This window comes from Bison bison, unplaced genomic scaffold, assembly GCF_000754665.1.
Source record: "Bison bison bison isolate TAMUID 2011002044 unplaced genomic scaffold, Bison_UMD1.0 scf7180017864034, whole genome shotgun sequence".
NCBI classification, from domain to species: Eukaryota; Metazoa; Chordata; class Mammalia; order Artiodactyla; family Bovidae; genus Bison; species Bison bison.
The window spans coordinates 4,405,782-4,423,120 of record NW_011494606.1 but is presented as its reverse complement, the minus strand read 5'-3'; the positions used below and the strand labels follow the sequence as shown (position 1 = coordinate 4,423,120).

Here is a 17,339-nt window from a genome sequence, read left to right as displayed (position 1 = left end):
ACTTATTGCAAAAAGAAGCTGTTAAAATGACCTTTGGCAGATGATGGATTGACTGGTTCAGTCCTCTGCCGGGTCTGTGAAGGGATCCAGCTGTCTCAGATTACCATGCCTAAATGCGCATTTTCCAAGGTTGTCAGTGATGGTAGTGCTGGGAAACTGGCAGACAAAGTGAAGTGTTTCCCACTGAATGAGGCATTGTTGAGCTTGCTTTGTGCTCAGAGCTATCGTGAACAACCATGAGATTGACAGAACAAGATGGAACAGGTGCTAGCAATCCCAGCTAAGCATTTTGTTATTTTGATGGATTTCAGACAGTTTTTAAAGTTTTTTCAACAGCACATGTCCAAATCGTGTATAAACACAAGCACACACAATTTGGACTTTTAAAACATTTGAATCAAGTCTTGATACAAAAAATAAAGAAATAAAGAGAGGACAAAGCAGTTGTTTAAAAACTCGTACTCCAACGTTTGAAGAATTGTCAGTAGAGGATGGGCAGTCTGCTACTTTATGACAGGGCAGGCCGGACTTTCTGAAGCTGCTGCTGCTGCTAAGTCACTTCAGTTGTGTCCAACTCTGTGTGACCCCATAGACGGCAGCCCACCAGGCTCCCCCGTCCCTGGGATTCTCCAGGCAAGAACACTGGAGTGGGTTGCCATTTCCTTCTCCAATGCATGAAAGTGAGAAGTGAAAGTGAAGTCGCTCAGTCGTGTCCGACTCTTCGCGACCCCATGGACTACAGCCCACCAGGCTCCTCCATCCATGGGATTCTCCAGGCAAGAGCAGTGGAGTGGGGTGCCATCGCCTTCTCCGTTCTGAAGCTAACACAAAATAAGAAGTCCACGGTTTTCTATTTAGTATAAAGAAGAATTCTCTGGGGCTTCCCTGGTGGTCCATGGGCTAAGACTTCACCTTCCAGTGCAGGGGGTATGATTACGATCCCACATTTTGAACCCCCACAAGCTGAGACCCCACATACCTTGTAGTCAGAAAACCAAACCAAAACAAACAAACAAACAAAAAACAGGAGCAATATTGTAATACATTCAGTAAAGACTTTAAAAATAGTCCACATCAAAAAAAAGTTTCTAATGAATAGATCCCTGCACCCTTGCTGTTCAACAGTGTGCTGCCATCCCTTTAGAAGTAAAATGACCCAGCCCTAGAAGCATTTAAGTAGTGAGTGAAGACTTGTCTCAGGTTTGGGTTTTTTTTTTTTAAGAGGTATTTTGTAGAAGAGCCAAGTATAAAATTAGACAAGCTGCAGTCATTTATTCATTTAGTCACTTAGCAAATTTTTGTGTGTGACAAGTGTCTGACTCTTCGTGACCCCATGGACTACAGCCTACCAGGCTCCTCCGTCCATGGGATTTTCCATGCAAGAGTACTGGAGTGGGTTGCCATTGCCTTCTCCATCATAGAGTCCTATCAATACTCAAATCCAGTAATCCGGAATCAACTTAAAAATCCTCTCAAAGGTCCTCCAGTCTGCTTTACATGCTTTGATTCTGACCTGAGTAATAATAACTTTTTTAGCATTTATTTAGACAACTTTTACACACCTTATCCTTGTATTTAGAGACCAAAGTGTCTTTTAACTATTTAGAAGAGAGACAATAGAACTTATTAAGTCAGATCCCTCCTCTTATCAGTGAGGAAGCTCGGATCCTCTCTGGATCCCAGGGAGGGACTGGGCCTGCAGGTACAGCAAAAGCTACGACTGTGCAGAAGAAGCCCTGCAGCTGGGCCCTCTGATGTGAAGGGAAGTGCACTTTCCTCTATTGCTCACTGTTGACATCTTCTTGTTCAGTGTCATTCTGGAAGGATATCAGCACTTTATGTATATGTAACACTTAACAAAGCCATTTCATATTCATTGTCTCATTTAAGCTTCTTCCCACCATGGTGGGAAGTGACCAAAAAATCAGCAATTTAAGGTATCCAAGATCATTCCACCAACTTTGATCCGTAAACGTCAAAGTTCCTACATGGCAAATAAGGAAACTGAGATCTAGAGAAATTAAAGGACTTTTCCAGAAAGGCTAGATGATTGGACCAGGCAGCAGCAGTTAAATATCCTGACCCTGGGTGAAAGTCTGCTTCTTCCCCTAAGCTGTAGAAAAGTAGATCAGTAGTTCTGAAGAAAAGAGTGAGAAATGGTAAATGTAAATGAGCAGGAAATTAGATAAAGGGAAAGACTGGTTTATTGTGACTCAACTCATCACTGCTTTTCACAGGATTGCTACCTACACTATCCCTATGGTTGGTTCAGCTTTATTGTATTTTGAAATGTATTAAAAAAACAATGTATTAAAAAACGTTTTTTTCAGAAACCAAGACCTAGTTTATTTTTCTTAAAGAAACACAAAAATTAACCTAATCTCCAGTATGTCTGCTGAAATAAAGTAGAAGTGGATAGGTAAAAGTTCCATCTAATCAGTGAACATTTATGTAGTACTGCCCTGTGTTAGCAGTAGGGATAGAAAAACTTTGTTCTTAGGAGCTCCTTGACTCGGAGGGGAAAAGATCAGTAAAAGTGCAATGGAAAAACGCACAGGGGGCTTCCCTGGTGGCTCAGTGGTAGGAATCTGCCTGCCAGTGCAGGAGACATGGGTTCGATCCCTGAACTGGGAGAATCCCATATGCAACAGAGCAATTAGGCCTGTGAGCCACAACTATTTAGTTTGTGAGCCTCAGCTATTGAAGGCCAAGTACCCTAGAGCCCGTGCTCTGCAGCAAGAGAAGCCACCGCAACTAGAGAGTAGCCTCCGCTTGCCTCAACTGCAGAAAAGCGTGTGCAGCAGCAAAGGCCTAGCAGGGCCGAAGATGGATAGATAAATAAAATTCTTTGTAAAAAGCAAAGTGCGCAGGACTGGGCAAATGAGCAGGAGAGCTGACATCAATGTCAAGGGTAGCATTTCAGTTATCTATTACTCTGAATAAACTACCCAACATTAGTAGCTTAAAATAACAGTCATTCATTTTTTCTCAGGATTCTGTGAGTCGGGAATCCTAGTAGGGCTCAGCATTCCATGTAGCATCCTCTCATGAGGGTGCAGTCCGGAGGTGCTTAAGAATGGAAAATTCAGGATGCCTTCACTTGCACGCATGGAATCTTGGTGTGGGGACGGCCACTCCATATCTCTCTCTCCCCTCCATGCCTCCTCTCTCCCTTTCTCAAGGAACAGCAACACACAGAGAGGCCACAAGTGTGAGCATATCTCCTGATTGTGACTCTTTGAAATGCCTAGAAATACAAGTGTGGCTTAGATTGAGTTTCATAGACCGTACCCCAGCACTGATGTTTACTCAGAGTTCCCATAGCTACCTGACTCCACTGAGCAGTTTAGAGGTGGAGGACACCCCCACCCAAGCGAGGTCTCTAGGGACTGTATAAGGATTAAAGCTACCCACTGTTAGAGGACACAGGTCAGCATTATATGATCATACTGAAAAAGTGTCATTTCTTAATTCTTACTGTAAAGATGAGAACGGTTGTTGAATTCATAAGCACATGAAATGTTTTGGGGGACAGTTAACTCTAATCTTTTTTCCTTCTTGAAACCCTTTAGTCTTTAATAAGAAATAAGTCAGCTAAATTCATCATAGTGCTGAAATATGTGAAAATGATTATTCTAACCAGTGATATAAGAGTGCCTTGCCAGTTAAAACATGGTTGTTTTTACCATTAATGCTACAATACTTTAATAAACATAGTATACAAATTTCTCAGTATTAGAGGAAGCCCCAGTTAAAACCATCAACCACTAACACTGAGAAGTTTGTATACTGTGTTTGTTAAAGTATTGTAGTGTTAATGGAAGAAACATCCACGTACCACCAAGCTGACTAAGCTCTAGGAGACATCACCATCAGGGGCTTACCATAATCAGCAAATGCTCATGGTTAGCCTAATGCAAAATACTATTTCTTGTGTCACGGAGGATGTATGAAAGTTTATGACTTAGAGTTTGCCCTTGAACAAGTGAAACTTACCAGGCATTGGGTATATAGGAAGATGTTACCGGCTGGGATATGATACACTGCCCAGTGAATAGTATGGACAGAGAGGGTATGGATTTTGTCCTCCAAATTGTTTTCTGGGACTAACTCCTGGCTGAAGAGGAGAAATAATTTGAAACAAGTTCTGAAAGGGTAGGTAGCTTGGAGTCATCGATTCATCTGTTACCCTATCTCAGATTCCACACAGGAAAACCACCCTCACTATTGCATTTTGAGTTGTTCAAAATTTTGAAGAACGTCTGTTTTTCTATTAGAAAAGTAAAATGTTTGCTTTCATCCATCATGACTGAACTTATCTCTCTTTAATTCAGAGTCTCTCACTGAATTTCTTCTCAGTGCACAGAACACCATCAAAAAAGACCTTTGCAATTGTTTTTAAGAGACTTTTAGAGATTCAGTTATATACTCAGATATCTTAATTAGCATTGCTCTGAGTGAAGCTACTGATGGAAATCAACTTGAAACAATTAGAATGTCTTCAAAGCTTTAAAGTGGGTCTGTTTAAATGCAGGGTTGGGGGGGTGCCTTTTATTTTAAATCAATTTGCTGGCTCGTATTTACTGTGGCCTAGTTGAAGTTATATATTGCATTTAAACCACTTTTTCAACTAAAAAATTAGTCAGGCAGAGTTTTTGGTCTACTATAGTATAGTATAGACAGATAGATTGTATGTGTTTTATATATCTGTGTATATATCACACACATATTCATATATACATATATATGCATAGACATACAAAACTCTTTTTATAAGGGAAAAGGGAAGAAAATAACACAAGTAATAGCATTATGGGAGAAGGAGGAGAATCATGTGTTTTAGGACAGCAAGGTTAGAAAGACCAAGGACCATTTAAAGATTCAAAACAATAGCGTTTAGCATGAAATCTACTTTTTATCATCCTTACCCAGCCATCAGAATGAAGAAAGACAGTGTCCAGCTGCAGCAGTAGTTTGGTAGCAGGAGAATTAGAAGTAAAGGTACTAGTGCCTGAGGGGTGGGTCATGAATTAATAATTGCTATGTGGCGGATGAGCCCCGTCAGAAGAGCTGAAAATGAGGAAGTTGCCTTGCAGAGCGCTATCAATCACTCAGTGACCATAACTTCCAGTAATTAGTGTATTTTATGGGCCTTTGCTTCAGTGGCTCGAAAGCACATATGCTCCAGTCACAGCTAAACTTTGCCAGAGTAATATTCCAGGATGATTTATCCTCCTGCTGCACTGGGATATAACCCTATATTAGGTGAAGATTGTGAACTAAGCTGCAATAAAGTGTAAGTTTAGGTACAGTTTGCCCAGGTTGAGACCTCAATGTATCATGCTTTTCAGCATTCATGGTTAGACTACAGCCAGCAATCATTTTTTACAGTAAAACAAATAAAGCAATTAAAGGAGCAGCATTAGGATATTGTACTTGTGAATTACTGTTGCCCTGGCCCCATTTAAGTGTCCACTGTTATAAACCCATTTCTAATTTAAAGAGAAAAAAAAATCCACTGAATTAGAAACATTTATTTGTAATGATATCTTTTCTCCATTATTGCTAGTAATCAGTGGAATAGAATGCAGGACCTTCTGAATGATGGATAAACGTTTGATTTATTTCTTTGTGCTGCTGTGTTTGGGATCCTTAAGTTAAAACAAATTTACTTTTTATCAGTGGGCTCTGGTGAGGATAAGTCATTCCTTTTAAAATATTGGGACGTTAAGAAGCACTCCTGATGGGAACCTCACCGGTAGGCTCTTTCTACACAAAGGAAGCGTTATCTGTGAGCCCTCCAGAGCGCTTGGCACTTTTTGAACAGGCGTCAGGAGTTATTTGCTGTGGCTCACCCACTGCACAGGGAGTCTCATGGGGCCTTTGCCGACCAGGGGCCTTTGCCATTGCCAAAACATCTGTAGAGTCCAGGGTTCCCAGTAATTTAACAAGCTTTGCCACCAACCTCCAGTATGACCTTGGGCCAATTAATTAAGCTTCCTGTGCCTCCATTGAGCCATAATTCTGTTTGTGTTAAAGAAATCCTTGGAATGATAGGAAAGCATTATGCGAAAAGTATAAATTGAATAGGGAAAACACATGCGTGGTCCCACTGTGTTCTTTTTAGGGTGAAATGTTTCTATGCCACTTTTCAATGTTTAGTGATGGTTGTTCTTAAATTTCCTGAAATAGATACCAGTCATAAGCCCATTTCACCAAACAGGGAAGGAAAAGTGTTCACAGTTTGATGCTTTCATTCCATTTGTTATTCCATCTTTAATTTGCAATGTATTATAATGTCATACAAGTTAAAACAATAATGGTAAAACAAACTAATTGTCTTTAATTAAAGGGAATTAGGTTTTGATTTTAATATATTTGATGTAGCGAGAACTGATAACGTGGAGGGTCCCAAAGGTTGTCAGGGCATATTTCTGTGGGGCCTGATAGTGTTAGTAATAACCCTCTTCCTCATAGTTCTAGACATGAACAAATATGTCACTTCATCAGTCTCTGTTACTCGCACTTATGCCCCTCCGCAGGGGTTGCAGATTCCACAAGTTATCAGCTAATGGCGTTATACATTAAAAATTGAAGCTTTCCTCACTCCGAGGCCCTTCAAGGCTTTGTTCTTAAGCCCTAGACACTTTGGAGTGCAGCTGCAAACTATAGGCAGAAGATTAAATTAATTTGTAACTCTTTCTTTTTTTTTGGTATACTGTATTAGTAAATCCTCCACATTTAATTGAAACTCTGCTTCAAGACGCTTTGTGTTACTGTGTTCTTTGTTGTCACTTTAACCTCCCAAGCACTTTAGCACTGGTAAATTGCTGTTATATCCTTCGGATTGTTTTTAAACCATTTAGTAAGAGGACAGCGAAATTGATACATGGGAAGAAAAGTAAAATCTTAGGGTAGGTTTTGAGGTATTTAATATTTATTATGGTCCTTTGCCAGCATAGTTTCAGATGATTTAAACTCTCTCTCTAGGACTGTGTAAATTGGTCTTGGGATGAAATCTCACCTAGGGAATTTTATGTAATCCAATAGTTAAGTCTGATTTTTTTTAGTTTCCCTGTGTCTGAATGTTCCAAAGTGCTGCTACAATCATGTAAAATGAGGGTTTAACTGCAGTGTATGGTCTAAAGGCAAAATCCTTCTGTGGAAATTTAACTGTGTAAGATGTGCACAGGTAATTCACAAATTTTAGAACATTTCAGACTATAAAGTCCTCCTTCGGCTATATCACTGACTATGTTGAAATGCTTATTTTCAATTTGCAGTTTTGTTGAGAAACGTAGAATATGTCTAAATTAAGAATTTATAAAACTCCAGTGCTCTTTAACATAACTGTAAATTTAAAACAACTCCCCCACTGTTGATATTCTAAGTTGGAAAGTTGGTCACCAAAAACATATCCTGAGTTTATGTCCTACACTAGCTTTCTGGCTACAGCATATGTTTTCTCTTTATCCTTTATGACTTCATGACAGTAATGATCTTTACTGTTAACAGAAGCCATTGTTGTTGCTTTGTAAATAAATGTCTTCTGCCCTGACTTTTTGTTGAAATGCAGAAGTTTCTATCATGCAGTTGTTATTATCTAGCAATTGTTATAATCACACCCACAGATATATTGATTATTTAAATTATAAAATCCAACTTATTCAAATAATGCTAAGTCAGTAGTATTTCATAGATTCTGGACAAATTAAAAGATCAGTAAGATGACGCTAAGGAACCGTCCTAGTTTTACAGTGAAATGTTAGTAGTTTACTGTTATTTAAGTGTATTCCTAACAGGTAAATGTTTTCAGAGTGTTTAGCAGTTTACTGAATCTGAAGTATTTGGAATTAAAATGCACTTTTTTATTTAATGTTAAACAGAATCCTGTCCCTCCCCCATCTCTGCCTCCACTCCTCCAAAATAAATAAAGCTTTTCCAAATCTTTTACAATATGAGCTGTTCCCCTCCTGGGAATGAAAAGGATGTTAGAGTCATCTGATGAATTGCTGGCACGTACATGGATCCACATTTTTCAATATACTTTTTTTTAACTGGACTTAAGCTGCCTAAATTTAAATGCTTCTTTTGTAAAGATGATAAAAGAGAGCAATGACTTCTATTGGCTTAGCCCTAATCTGTTTGCTTTGTTGTGATTCTTTTTTTTTCTTCTTTAACTGTTAACCTATTTATAAATCTAAATCTACATACAAAGGTCATTGGTTGGCTGAACTTAAACCATTTTACTCAGTAAATTTAATTAAGAAAATACAGTGCAACTCATAAGCAAATGAGTTTTTTCCTAGTTTTAAACCAAACCACCCTCTTGAGTGCTGATTGCCTTGCCCGACCCCTGGTGATACAGAAACAGGCAAAATTAAAAAGGACATTAAAGCTTCATTAAATCTGAAACACATTTAGTACAGTGACATATCTGCAGGCCATTTCAGAGAAGATTACATACTCTCTTTTGTAAGTTTCCTAATTTATAATACCTTGACAATAAAAACTGGGGAAATGCAAGTAGATTAATAGACCAGTAGGGGTAAAAGATACAGAATGGCCCCAGGTCTGTCTGTCTCTGAAATAGTCACTCATAGCATATTTGCTCCCTCTTCCCCATAAGGTTTCAGTGTTTATTTTGAGTTTTGACAGCCCCAGCCTTATCTGCTGAGAGCCCCTTTCCTTTTTAACCTTCTCCTAATTGAACTTGATAAAAAGATTCTAGGGCCTGGCTGTATATTTCCTTCTGTTTTGTCACAAGACAAATAGTACAGAGAACATAAACATCGCAGCTGCATTAAACCTAAAAGGACGGAGACTTACGTGGAAGGCAGTTCCCTCTCCCAGAGCCTTAGAATGACAGCTTTGGTGCCACCCTTACAATGCTGCTGCCAGTTTTCACTGACGCAGAATTGGGATCCTTGGCTTGCCGCTGAACAACCCAGTGGCGACACTGTGAAAGAGGAAATGATTGTTGTGCATCTCTGGTCAAGAACTAGGAACCATTCTCTGCCCCCTCACATCTGCAAGATGCCTTAGAAACAGTCCTCCCAGGAATGTAGTTGACAAGTAAGACTGAGTTTCCACAGGATATCAGGAAAGTACACACAAGTAGAGCCAGTCCCACGGATGATGAGTTTGCTTATTCAAGCACTGCCACCTGTTCCCAAGCAGGCTGGTACAGAGGCTCCCAGCTGAATTTTCTCTCTGTTCTCTTGCATGGAGGTCTCTGACAGAGTAAATCAATGACATCAGCCAGCCTTATTACCTTTTATCACTCATGAGAAGGGAGCCAAGTTGATGCGTGCACGTGCCTAAGTCAGCTATAGTCTCACCTCTCCATAGGACAGTGGTACCTTAAGAATTTGAGGTTTTGTGTTGAAGTGGGAAAAGTTTACATTTTTCATCTTATCCCATTTTGTTTAAAGCCTTCCATTTATCATTGCTTATTTCTTTTATCTGCAAGAACCAGTGGCCAGTGTTGACATAGTAAGCCAGGTGGACAGAAGTCTTCCGTAGGCCCTAATAACATGGTCAGCATATACCAGGGTGAAGGGTGCAGCACCTGTGGAAGGACTTCAGATCGAATGTTCTAAATGTTTTCTAGTAGTTGTTAAGCTGTCACCTTTTTCAGATGAGAGACCCTCCTCTTGCTACTTTTTTAAGTCCAAATGAAAGAGTGTGCAAAGCTCATAATCTGCAGATGGGTGTGGTGATAGGTGACAGCCTTTGGTGAGCTGTCACCAAAGGCTGTCAGTTCAGTACAGAATGGGGCAAATGCCTAGCCCACCCATTTCTACCACAGAAGACCAGAGTGGGTCCTCCTGAATCAATGTACACATTCTCATTGGCCAGAAACACACTGTATTTACAAAATCGTAAGTCAAATTGATGGTCAGTGTTGGGTGGGGGATACAGTGGAGGCAGTGGAGAGCTGAGTCACTTCCCTTCCTAACTAATAGTAATAGCAGTATATAGACAGACATAATCATGCAAAGCTGTGAAAAGGAGTTTAACATTCACACTTTTTTTCCTTCACTTTATACTTGAATGGATTAACGACGTCCACCAGATGAAACAATGATAGTATAACTTTATATCTTGAAAATCTGAGAACTTTGAATATATAAGAAATGAATGCAAGGTAACAAAACTTACCAAGTATTCCAAAACATATATATATATATATACATCCAAATGAGTGCTGACCCTTTCCAAGTAGTCACCTTTTGTGGTCATATAAGTTTATTGGTTTTCTTGGTCATATAGGTCGATAGGTTTATTCCTATTACGTTGCTGAAGCACGCACTGGTTTTAGAACTTTAAAAATTAACCTCAGCACCTTCATGTCTATCCTTATTAAGGAACAAAATATTCTTTGAAGTTGGCTTTGGGTTTTGTTGACTCTGCTGCTGCTGCTACGTCGCTTCAGTCGTGTCTGACTTTGTGCGACCCCATAGACGGCAGCCCACCAGGCTCCCCCGTCCCTGGGATTCTCCAGGCAAGAACACTGGAGTGGGTTTCCATTTCCTTCTCCAGTGCATGAAAGTGAAAAGTGAAGGGGAAGTCGCTCAGTCGTGTCTGACTCTTCGCGACCCCATGAACTGTAGCCCACCAGGCTCCTCCATCCATTGGATTTTCCAGGCAAGAGTACTGGAGTGGGGTGCCATTGCCTTCTCCATTTGTTGACTAAGGCCATTCAAACCTTAGCCAACAAATAATTTACATTATCAAAAAGCAGAGGGGTATAATTTTAAGTTCAGGATAAGATGCAGTTCTAATAAAATGAAGTCATTCTCCTGTTACTTGAAATGATTCTAAACATAGTTTCTAAAGAGGAGTTCAGAAATGTTTGAGCAGTGTCAGTGTCTTTGAAATAAATATGCAACTTCTCAAGATATAGAAAGGTAGTGTAATACGTTGGAAAGAATCCTGGATTCGGTTGCAAATCTTGGGGTTAGTCCCCACACTTATTAACCACGTGGAAATGTCTTCAGTGGGACTCTGGGGTTCTAGTCTGGAAAATGGATTGATGTTTCTTGGATCCATTCCAACTTCAAAGTTCCCTATTGTAGCAATTCTACTCTTAAATAGTTACAAATACATATAAAGGATTTTGAGCTTGAAGATGGGCCACATTATGAAGTTGCAAAATTTAGCCACTATTTTCTTTAAATAAAATAGTACAGTCTTATACTATAGTCTTACAGTATGTTTGGTAAATTTGATCTTATCACTGTATATTAATCCTGTTCCTGGTTGAATCATTTTGTTTCCACAGGTGAGAATTCAAAGACCAAAGTTAAGTGAGAGGTGTAAAAACACATAGCGGTTTACAAAGCAAGCAAAATTGGAAGCTCTAAGGATTCATTTTCCAAATTTCAGACCTATTGTTCCAGCTCCACGATCTCGAAATGCCATTTTCCTACTAGTAATAGCTCTTTCCTTTTAACTATGAATGGATGGGGGAAAAAATGAAAATAGTGGCAAAATTTCCTGTTTCATATGGCCCATCCCCATTTCCTACAACTCTTTTTATAATTCTTATAAATGAAAATTCTACAGAACGGTCGGCTCAGATCAATTAAATGTTCCCATTTTTACAAGAGAAAAAAACCACAGTCTCCTATGATTTTACATCTCTGTCTAGAAGAAGCTGTTGTACACTTGTAAATGTGAATAATGCCTGTGCAGCTGAGAATATTCCTAAGAGAAATGACATAAAGATAGTGTTTAGTTGTTAAAATTAGAATATTTTATCAGGGAATACAGCGTTGTCCAATGTAAATGTTCATTCTAAATACAACTCTCAATGTAATTACAACAATAATTTAGTTTGTGCGTTTGAGGTTGTGAGCTTTTTATATTTGCTGAATACAGTTCTGAAATTTAGTACTTGTCTGTCTTAAGGAGATCTGCCCTGCATGCAAATCTATAACTAGACAAATATTATTTCCTTTCCCAGCTTGCTCTTGGGAGGTTTCCATATCCTCAGGTAAGATTGTTCATTACTGCCGTTTGCCACTGTGACATTCATTCCTATGTATGAAGGTACAGGGAGCAATTGTGAACATTTGAGCCACATACAAATAAATCTGTCCTGTTAAATTGAAAAGTGATATCTTAAAGGAGTCATTTAGAAGTCTCTATTGATTTTTGATTTTTTTTAAACTCCAGGTTTTTTCCCTCTTTGTTAAAGGTTGGAAGCCGTCATCGGGCTCTTCCTTTGTGTCCGCTGGTGATGTTTTCCTCATCCCAGCCCAGCCCCATGTGCTCATACAGAGGTTGGAAGAGAGGCCCAGCCTTTTCTTGATACAGTGTTTGAGTTTTTGGATTCAGTTAGTTATTTGAATTAAAGGATGGAGATGAAGGGTGAAAATATCTAATCTAGGTCATTATTTTTGCTAAGCAAAATAGGTGGACCCCCACTTTTACATGGATATGATTTTGAGCGTTTTTGGTTTTTTAAATTTGCCCTTTCTATTTACATGTCTAAGAAAATAAACTATGTTATGTTATGTTATGTTACCGTTATGTTACCATTGCTGACAATAATCTCTGTGGTAATTTCTTCAAGATTTTTATTGTAGAAGGGTGTTAGCACTTCAAATGTTAAGCTTTCTGTGGTTTGAAAATTGTTCCCCAGTGTGTGGGGAGAAAGAAGTGAACTGTCTAGAGGGATGAAAAATGAATCGTTTGACTGTTTTCCTCTGGTTGATGCTCACTGTTTTTTCTGGCATCTTGGTCTGTACAGGCCAAAGTGCCTGGAGGCATGTCTGATTTAAAGGTGGTGTTGGTCTCTGCTCTTTAAGCATCTATTAACTTGCTATTATTATGCAAATAAGTGTTGTATTACACATACTAATTTATGCATGGTTAGATTATGCAGATGCATCACAAACATGGTTATTGAATAATAGGATGGGGCTCATTCTCTCTCCCATCTTTATAAGCAGTTTTAAACAAATTCTCCTGATACCCATGTGAACATTTAAAGCCCCTTCACACGCTGAAATGTCTCTTCTGTATCCTTTTTCTTTTACAGTTAAAGCCATCAGATAAATAGAGGAGAAATTGTCCAAGTTGTTAGGTTCAAGAGTGTCAGTCTCACTTTTCAAATGTGTAGGATTATTTGTTTAAACATAATCTTTTCCTTAAAGAGAAGCTCTGAAATGTAATCACTTGGCATGCATGCTCAAATTCAGTGACATTTTAGTGTATACAGCCTTGCTGCTTAGCTCTAGGTAGCCCATCAAATTAAAATCACATTTTCGGGATTTATAGCTCATTAGAATATTTATCTTGGTAAGCCTCTTATTCTGTCAGTAATTTTTAAACAATTCACTGTTTGGCCAATTTATGCAATCCCCTCATTTTGTAAATGAAGAGGCACTATACAACTTAACCTCTCAAACAAGTCTTAGTAGAAAGCTCGTAAGCCACCTAGAAAAAAATACCAAAGTTTGAGAATATAGCTGTATTCTTGAGATTCCTAATGCCTAGAGTATTTAATCAGTGAAATTTGGTATGTGAGACGTCTAAGAAACGATTGCCTTTGCATTTGACAAATGAAGCTTTGGAAGACTGGTCGAATTTGGGAAAAGGCTGTCTGCCTTCCCAGTGTTGAATGTTTTCAGGACTGTGTTAAGCGTATATTTACTGGATCAGTCAAGTGGAAGTGGAAAACTCAAATGTGCTGCACTCCCTAGATAGCAATCACTGATACGCCAGAGTGAGGGGAAAACTATTATTTCTTGGGTCATGACAGAGTATTGTCACCAAACTGGGGCTTTGAAATAATAGAAGTAGCTTTTGATGCCATCAGGTCTGTTTCTCAGGTCTCACAAACAGAAGTTTGTGCACTTCATTGTTGGCATCAGTAATGACTTTTGATGGACTTGGCATTTATTTTACAGGCTTTGTACTATATACTGAGGATTGGGAAAGGATACTTTACAAATTCTTTTTCTACCCTTACCTTTTGCCTTCAGATAAAACACATGAAGAAAAATAAACATTTTTATAGTATCTCAGGGACTGGATTATGAAACAATACCTTCTGTTTGGCCCGTATTATCTCATTTGAACCCCGAGCCACTCTGTGAGGTAGCCTCCCCTCACAAGTTGGGCAGACAGGATAGCTGATTTGCTCACTGTTGTACTGTAGCTTATGGCCATTGAATCCCGAGGATGATGGGCAGGAGTGAATCACAAACTCTCAAGATTGGAAAGGGATCTCAGACAACGTCGAATCAGACCTCTCATAATATCTCTGAAAAGCAAACAGTTGAACATGTCTAGTGATAGGAGACTCACTAGTTTACAGAGCAGCCCTAGAGTCACATCTTGATTTACCAGGCTTAAGGACTGCCTCGTCTCAATTGTTACCCACTAGTCTGCTCCTTGAACACAGGAAAGATTTTCACATACCCTTAAGGTCTCAAAGTTTTGCATCCCTTCTATCCCCAGGGATGGTGCTGAGTCAAATCAGGGCACCAGATCTCAGCTCTCCTCACTAGTGGGAAGCTGAGGAGACTGGCCTCTTTGAAAGAGCTCTAGACCAGGAGCCAGAAGATTAGGGTTAGAACCCAGCTCTGGGATTTCCCTGGTGGTGTAGTCATTAAGAATCCATCTGTCAATGCAGAGGACACAGGTTAGACCCCTGCCCTGGGAAGATTGCACATACCGTAGAGCAACTTAGCCCCTGTGCCAAAACTACTGAGCCAGAACCCGAGAGCCTCAACTACTGAGTCCTTGTGTGTGGCTACTGAATGTGCCTAGAGCCCATGCTCCGAAACCAAAGAAGCCACTGTGATGAGAAGCTTGTGCACCACAACAAAGAGTAGCCCCCACTCTCTGCAACTAGAGAAAGCCCACTCACAGCAGCAAAGACCCAGAGTAGCCAAAAAATAAAAGTAAAAGAAATAAATCTTAAAAAAATGAACCCAGCTCTACCATAAGCTTCAGTCACCGCAGGCCTTAATTCTTGCTTTGTAACTCTTGGAGGCCTGTTTCCTCATCTCTAAAATGAGCCTGTCTGATTAGAAGCATGCAGAGCAGATGAGATTATGGATATGAAACCACTTGGGAAAGTACAGAGGGCCACCCTACTGGCCCTGATGTGGGACTGTAGCACAAAAGAGAACTTATAATCGTCAACCAAAGGTTGCAAGAGGATGTGTACGCAACCTGCCAGCTGCAGCTGGAGCAGAGCGTAAAATGAGCAGAAGGGAAGGAGGGGAGGAGAGGCCAGCTTCCAGACTCATCCTTCCCCCAGCCCAGCGTCAGCGCCGCTGACAGCATCGTTAGCAGCGTCTCCTCCTGCCGGTGACGCGGAGTGTACCCGGTGGGGATGCAGATGCAGGAGGGGTGCTAGGAAGATAGCCGGAAGAGTCAGTGGCCTGGGAACCACATGAAGGTTACAGGGCTGGATTTTCGTTGAAATAATCATTCTCCAGGAAACTTTATTGTTTGGGGGGTTGGTTTTTATTTGTTATTTGAAAGCACTATCTATTTTAGTTTCCTTTAGGCCTTAAAGTTGTGTAGCCTCATTGGCATGCAGTTTAGGGCTCTATGGGAAAAAAGGCTAGAAGTCGTTATAATTACCCAGTCTTAGGACTACAGTTTATAGTAGGAGGAACAATGACGTCGGAACCACTAGCACCTTTCCGACACTGAGCCCCAGAGCACTCGCTGTTATGTGACTCAGGCTATACATCCCAGGCTATACACCTGCAGGATGGGATGCATACATTTCCAGCCTCCAGGTGAGCAGGCTGAGTCTCTGGGGCTCCAAGGCGTCTTGCCTTGGGGATGAATTGGTACAGTGAGAGCCGAGACTCGCAGGTGACTAAACGAGATGACTGGATCTGTGAACTCTGATTTTGGTTGACTGTTCAAACCACCGCCCTTCTGCCCTCTCAGTCCCACCAAGCCCTTCTCCTGGCCCACTTTCTCTGCCCTCGGCAGGCCTTCTGTGTAGATGAGAAGGGTTGTCCCATGGAAGATGATGGCAAAACCATTCCCCTGGAGCCTCCTGGCTTTTCTCACCATGTGTTAGCAGAGTGACAGGGGGTCTGGAGGCCTTGGAGCTCTCACTGACCCCAGTGCCGTTCAACTCTGGGTGCCTGTGAAGCATGTTCTGCAATAGCATAATGAAAAATCATGGTTTTAAACATCTGGTAAAGAGATAGTATCTCAATTTCTTGAACAGTTTAGCTGTAATACTCTTTGGGAACAATGGGTGGGAGCTGTATGTAGTTAATCGTGTACATCCAAATCCAGTTGACTTAAAAAACACAATGGTGGGCAATGGTTGGTTTAATGACACCATAATTTAGGGGAAACCAAAGAGATTGCCTGCTAAAAATTGTTGTCCTTCATTCAGACTTTACAACCAGTGCCCTGCATTAGGGCAATAGTAAATCCATTAAGGAGACTTCTCAAGGGTTATGTCGGCTCTGACATTTGAAAATTTGGTAAGCAAGATGCCACGGGAAAGTGAAGATAATATGGATACACATGTGTTTAAGGTACTTTTGCATGTATAAAAATGTACTTCTTTTGGCTACATTTCCTGATCTTAGTTAATAAATTACATCAAAATGACCTGAAGTTAAAAAAAAGGAAAAAAAATCTGAGCAAATAGTGCCCCTGGTATTGTAAAGCTTTGAATGTTTTCACACCCCATTAATTTATTACTTCTCTTTCTTCATCTTTAAATTTCATTTTTTTTTTCAAAAATTCCGACTCCCCGCTGCTGCAGTGATTTTCATCTTGTTGTTAATTTTCCCTGCTCCATATGGAGCTCCAGACATTTCACCTGGAGGCTGTACTAGATTTTGCTGTAGTGATCGTACTTCCGGAGGCCAAAACTGTCATTTAGGGTTCCTGGTGCATCTGTCTGCGCCAGGCTTTTCACTGGCATGGGAGAGTGTGAATAACAAATTGGATGCACCTGAGATTCAGATGATTAGTGTGTTTTGTGAATCTCCACGACTTGTAAGCAGATAGCTCTGGGGGTGGCGGGGAGGGCCGAACATCGACTATGGGTGAATCTGTACTCACACCTTACATTTGGGGCTTTTCAAGGGAAGTGCAAACATCCTAGGCAGCCTGGGTGCAGAGAGAGTAACAAATATTTCATCCTGCCTTGTCATTGATTAGAAAAGAGCCTTTAATTTCATTTCACCCCATGTTGTGATTAATTTGCATTCTTTGTCAGAAGTTAATGGAGTTTTTTATGGTTCACTCTGAAATCCTTGAAGACATCAGACTTGATCTGATGTTTATACAACCGCCAGCGGAATTTTTTCGTTTGATTGATGGCAAGC

At 40.2% G+C, this 17,339-nt stretch overlaps 1 protein-coding gene across 2 annotated transcripts in view; it reads left to right on the top strand.

The window, feature by feature from the left end:
* Positions 1 to 17,339, top strand: part of MAP2K5 (mitogen-activated protein kinase kinase 5) — a 270,714-nt gene that overhangs the window by 170,952 nt on the left and 82,423 nt on the right. For both annotated transcript variants that reach the window (XM_010834516.1, XM_010834517.1), the window contains exon 17: positions 11,972 to 12,001. In XM_010834516.1, the coding sequence (XP_010832818.1) occupies positions 11,972 to 12,001 (30 nt within the window). The remainder of the gene's footprint in view (positions 1 to 11,971; positions 12,002 to 17,339) is intronic.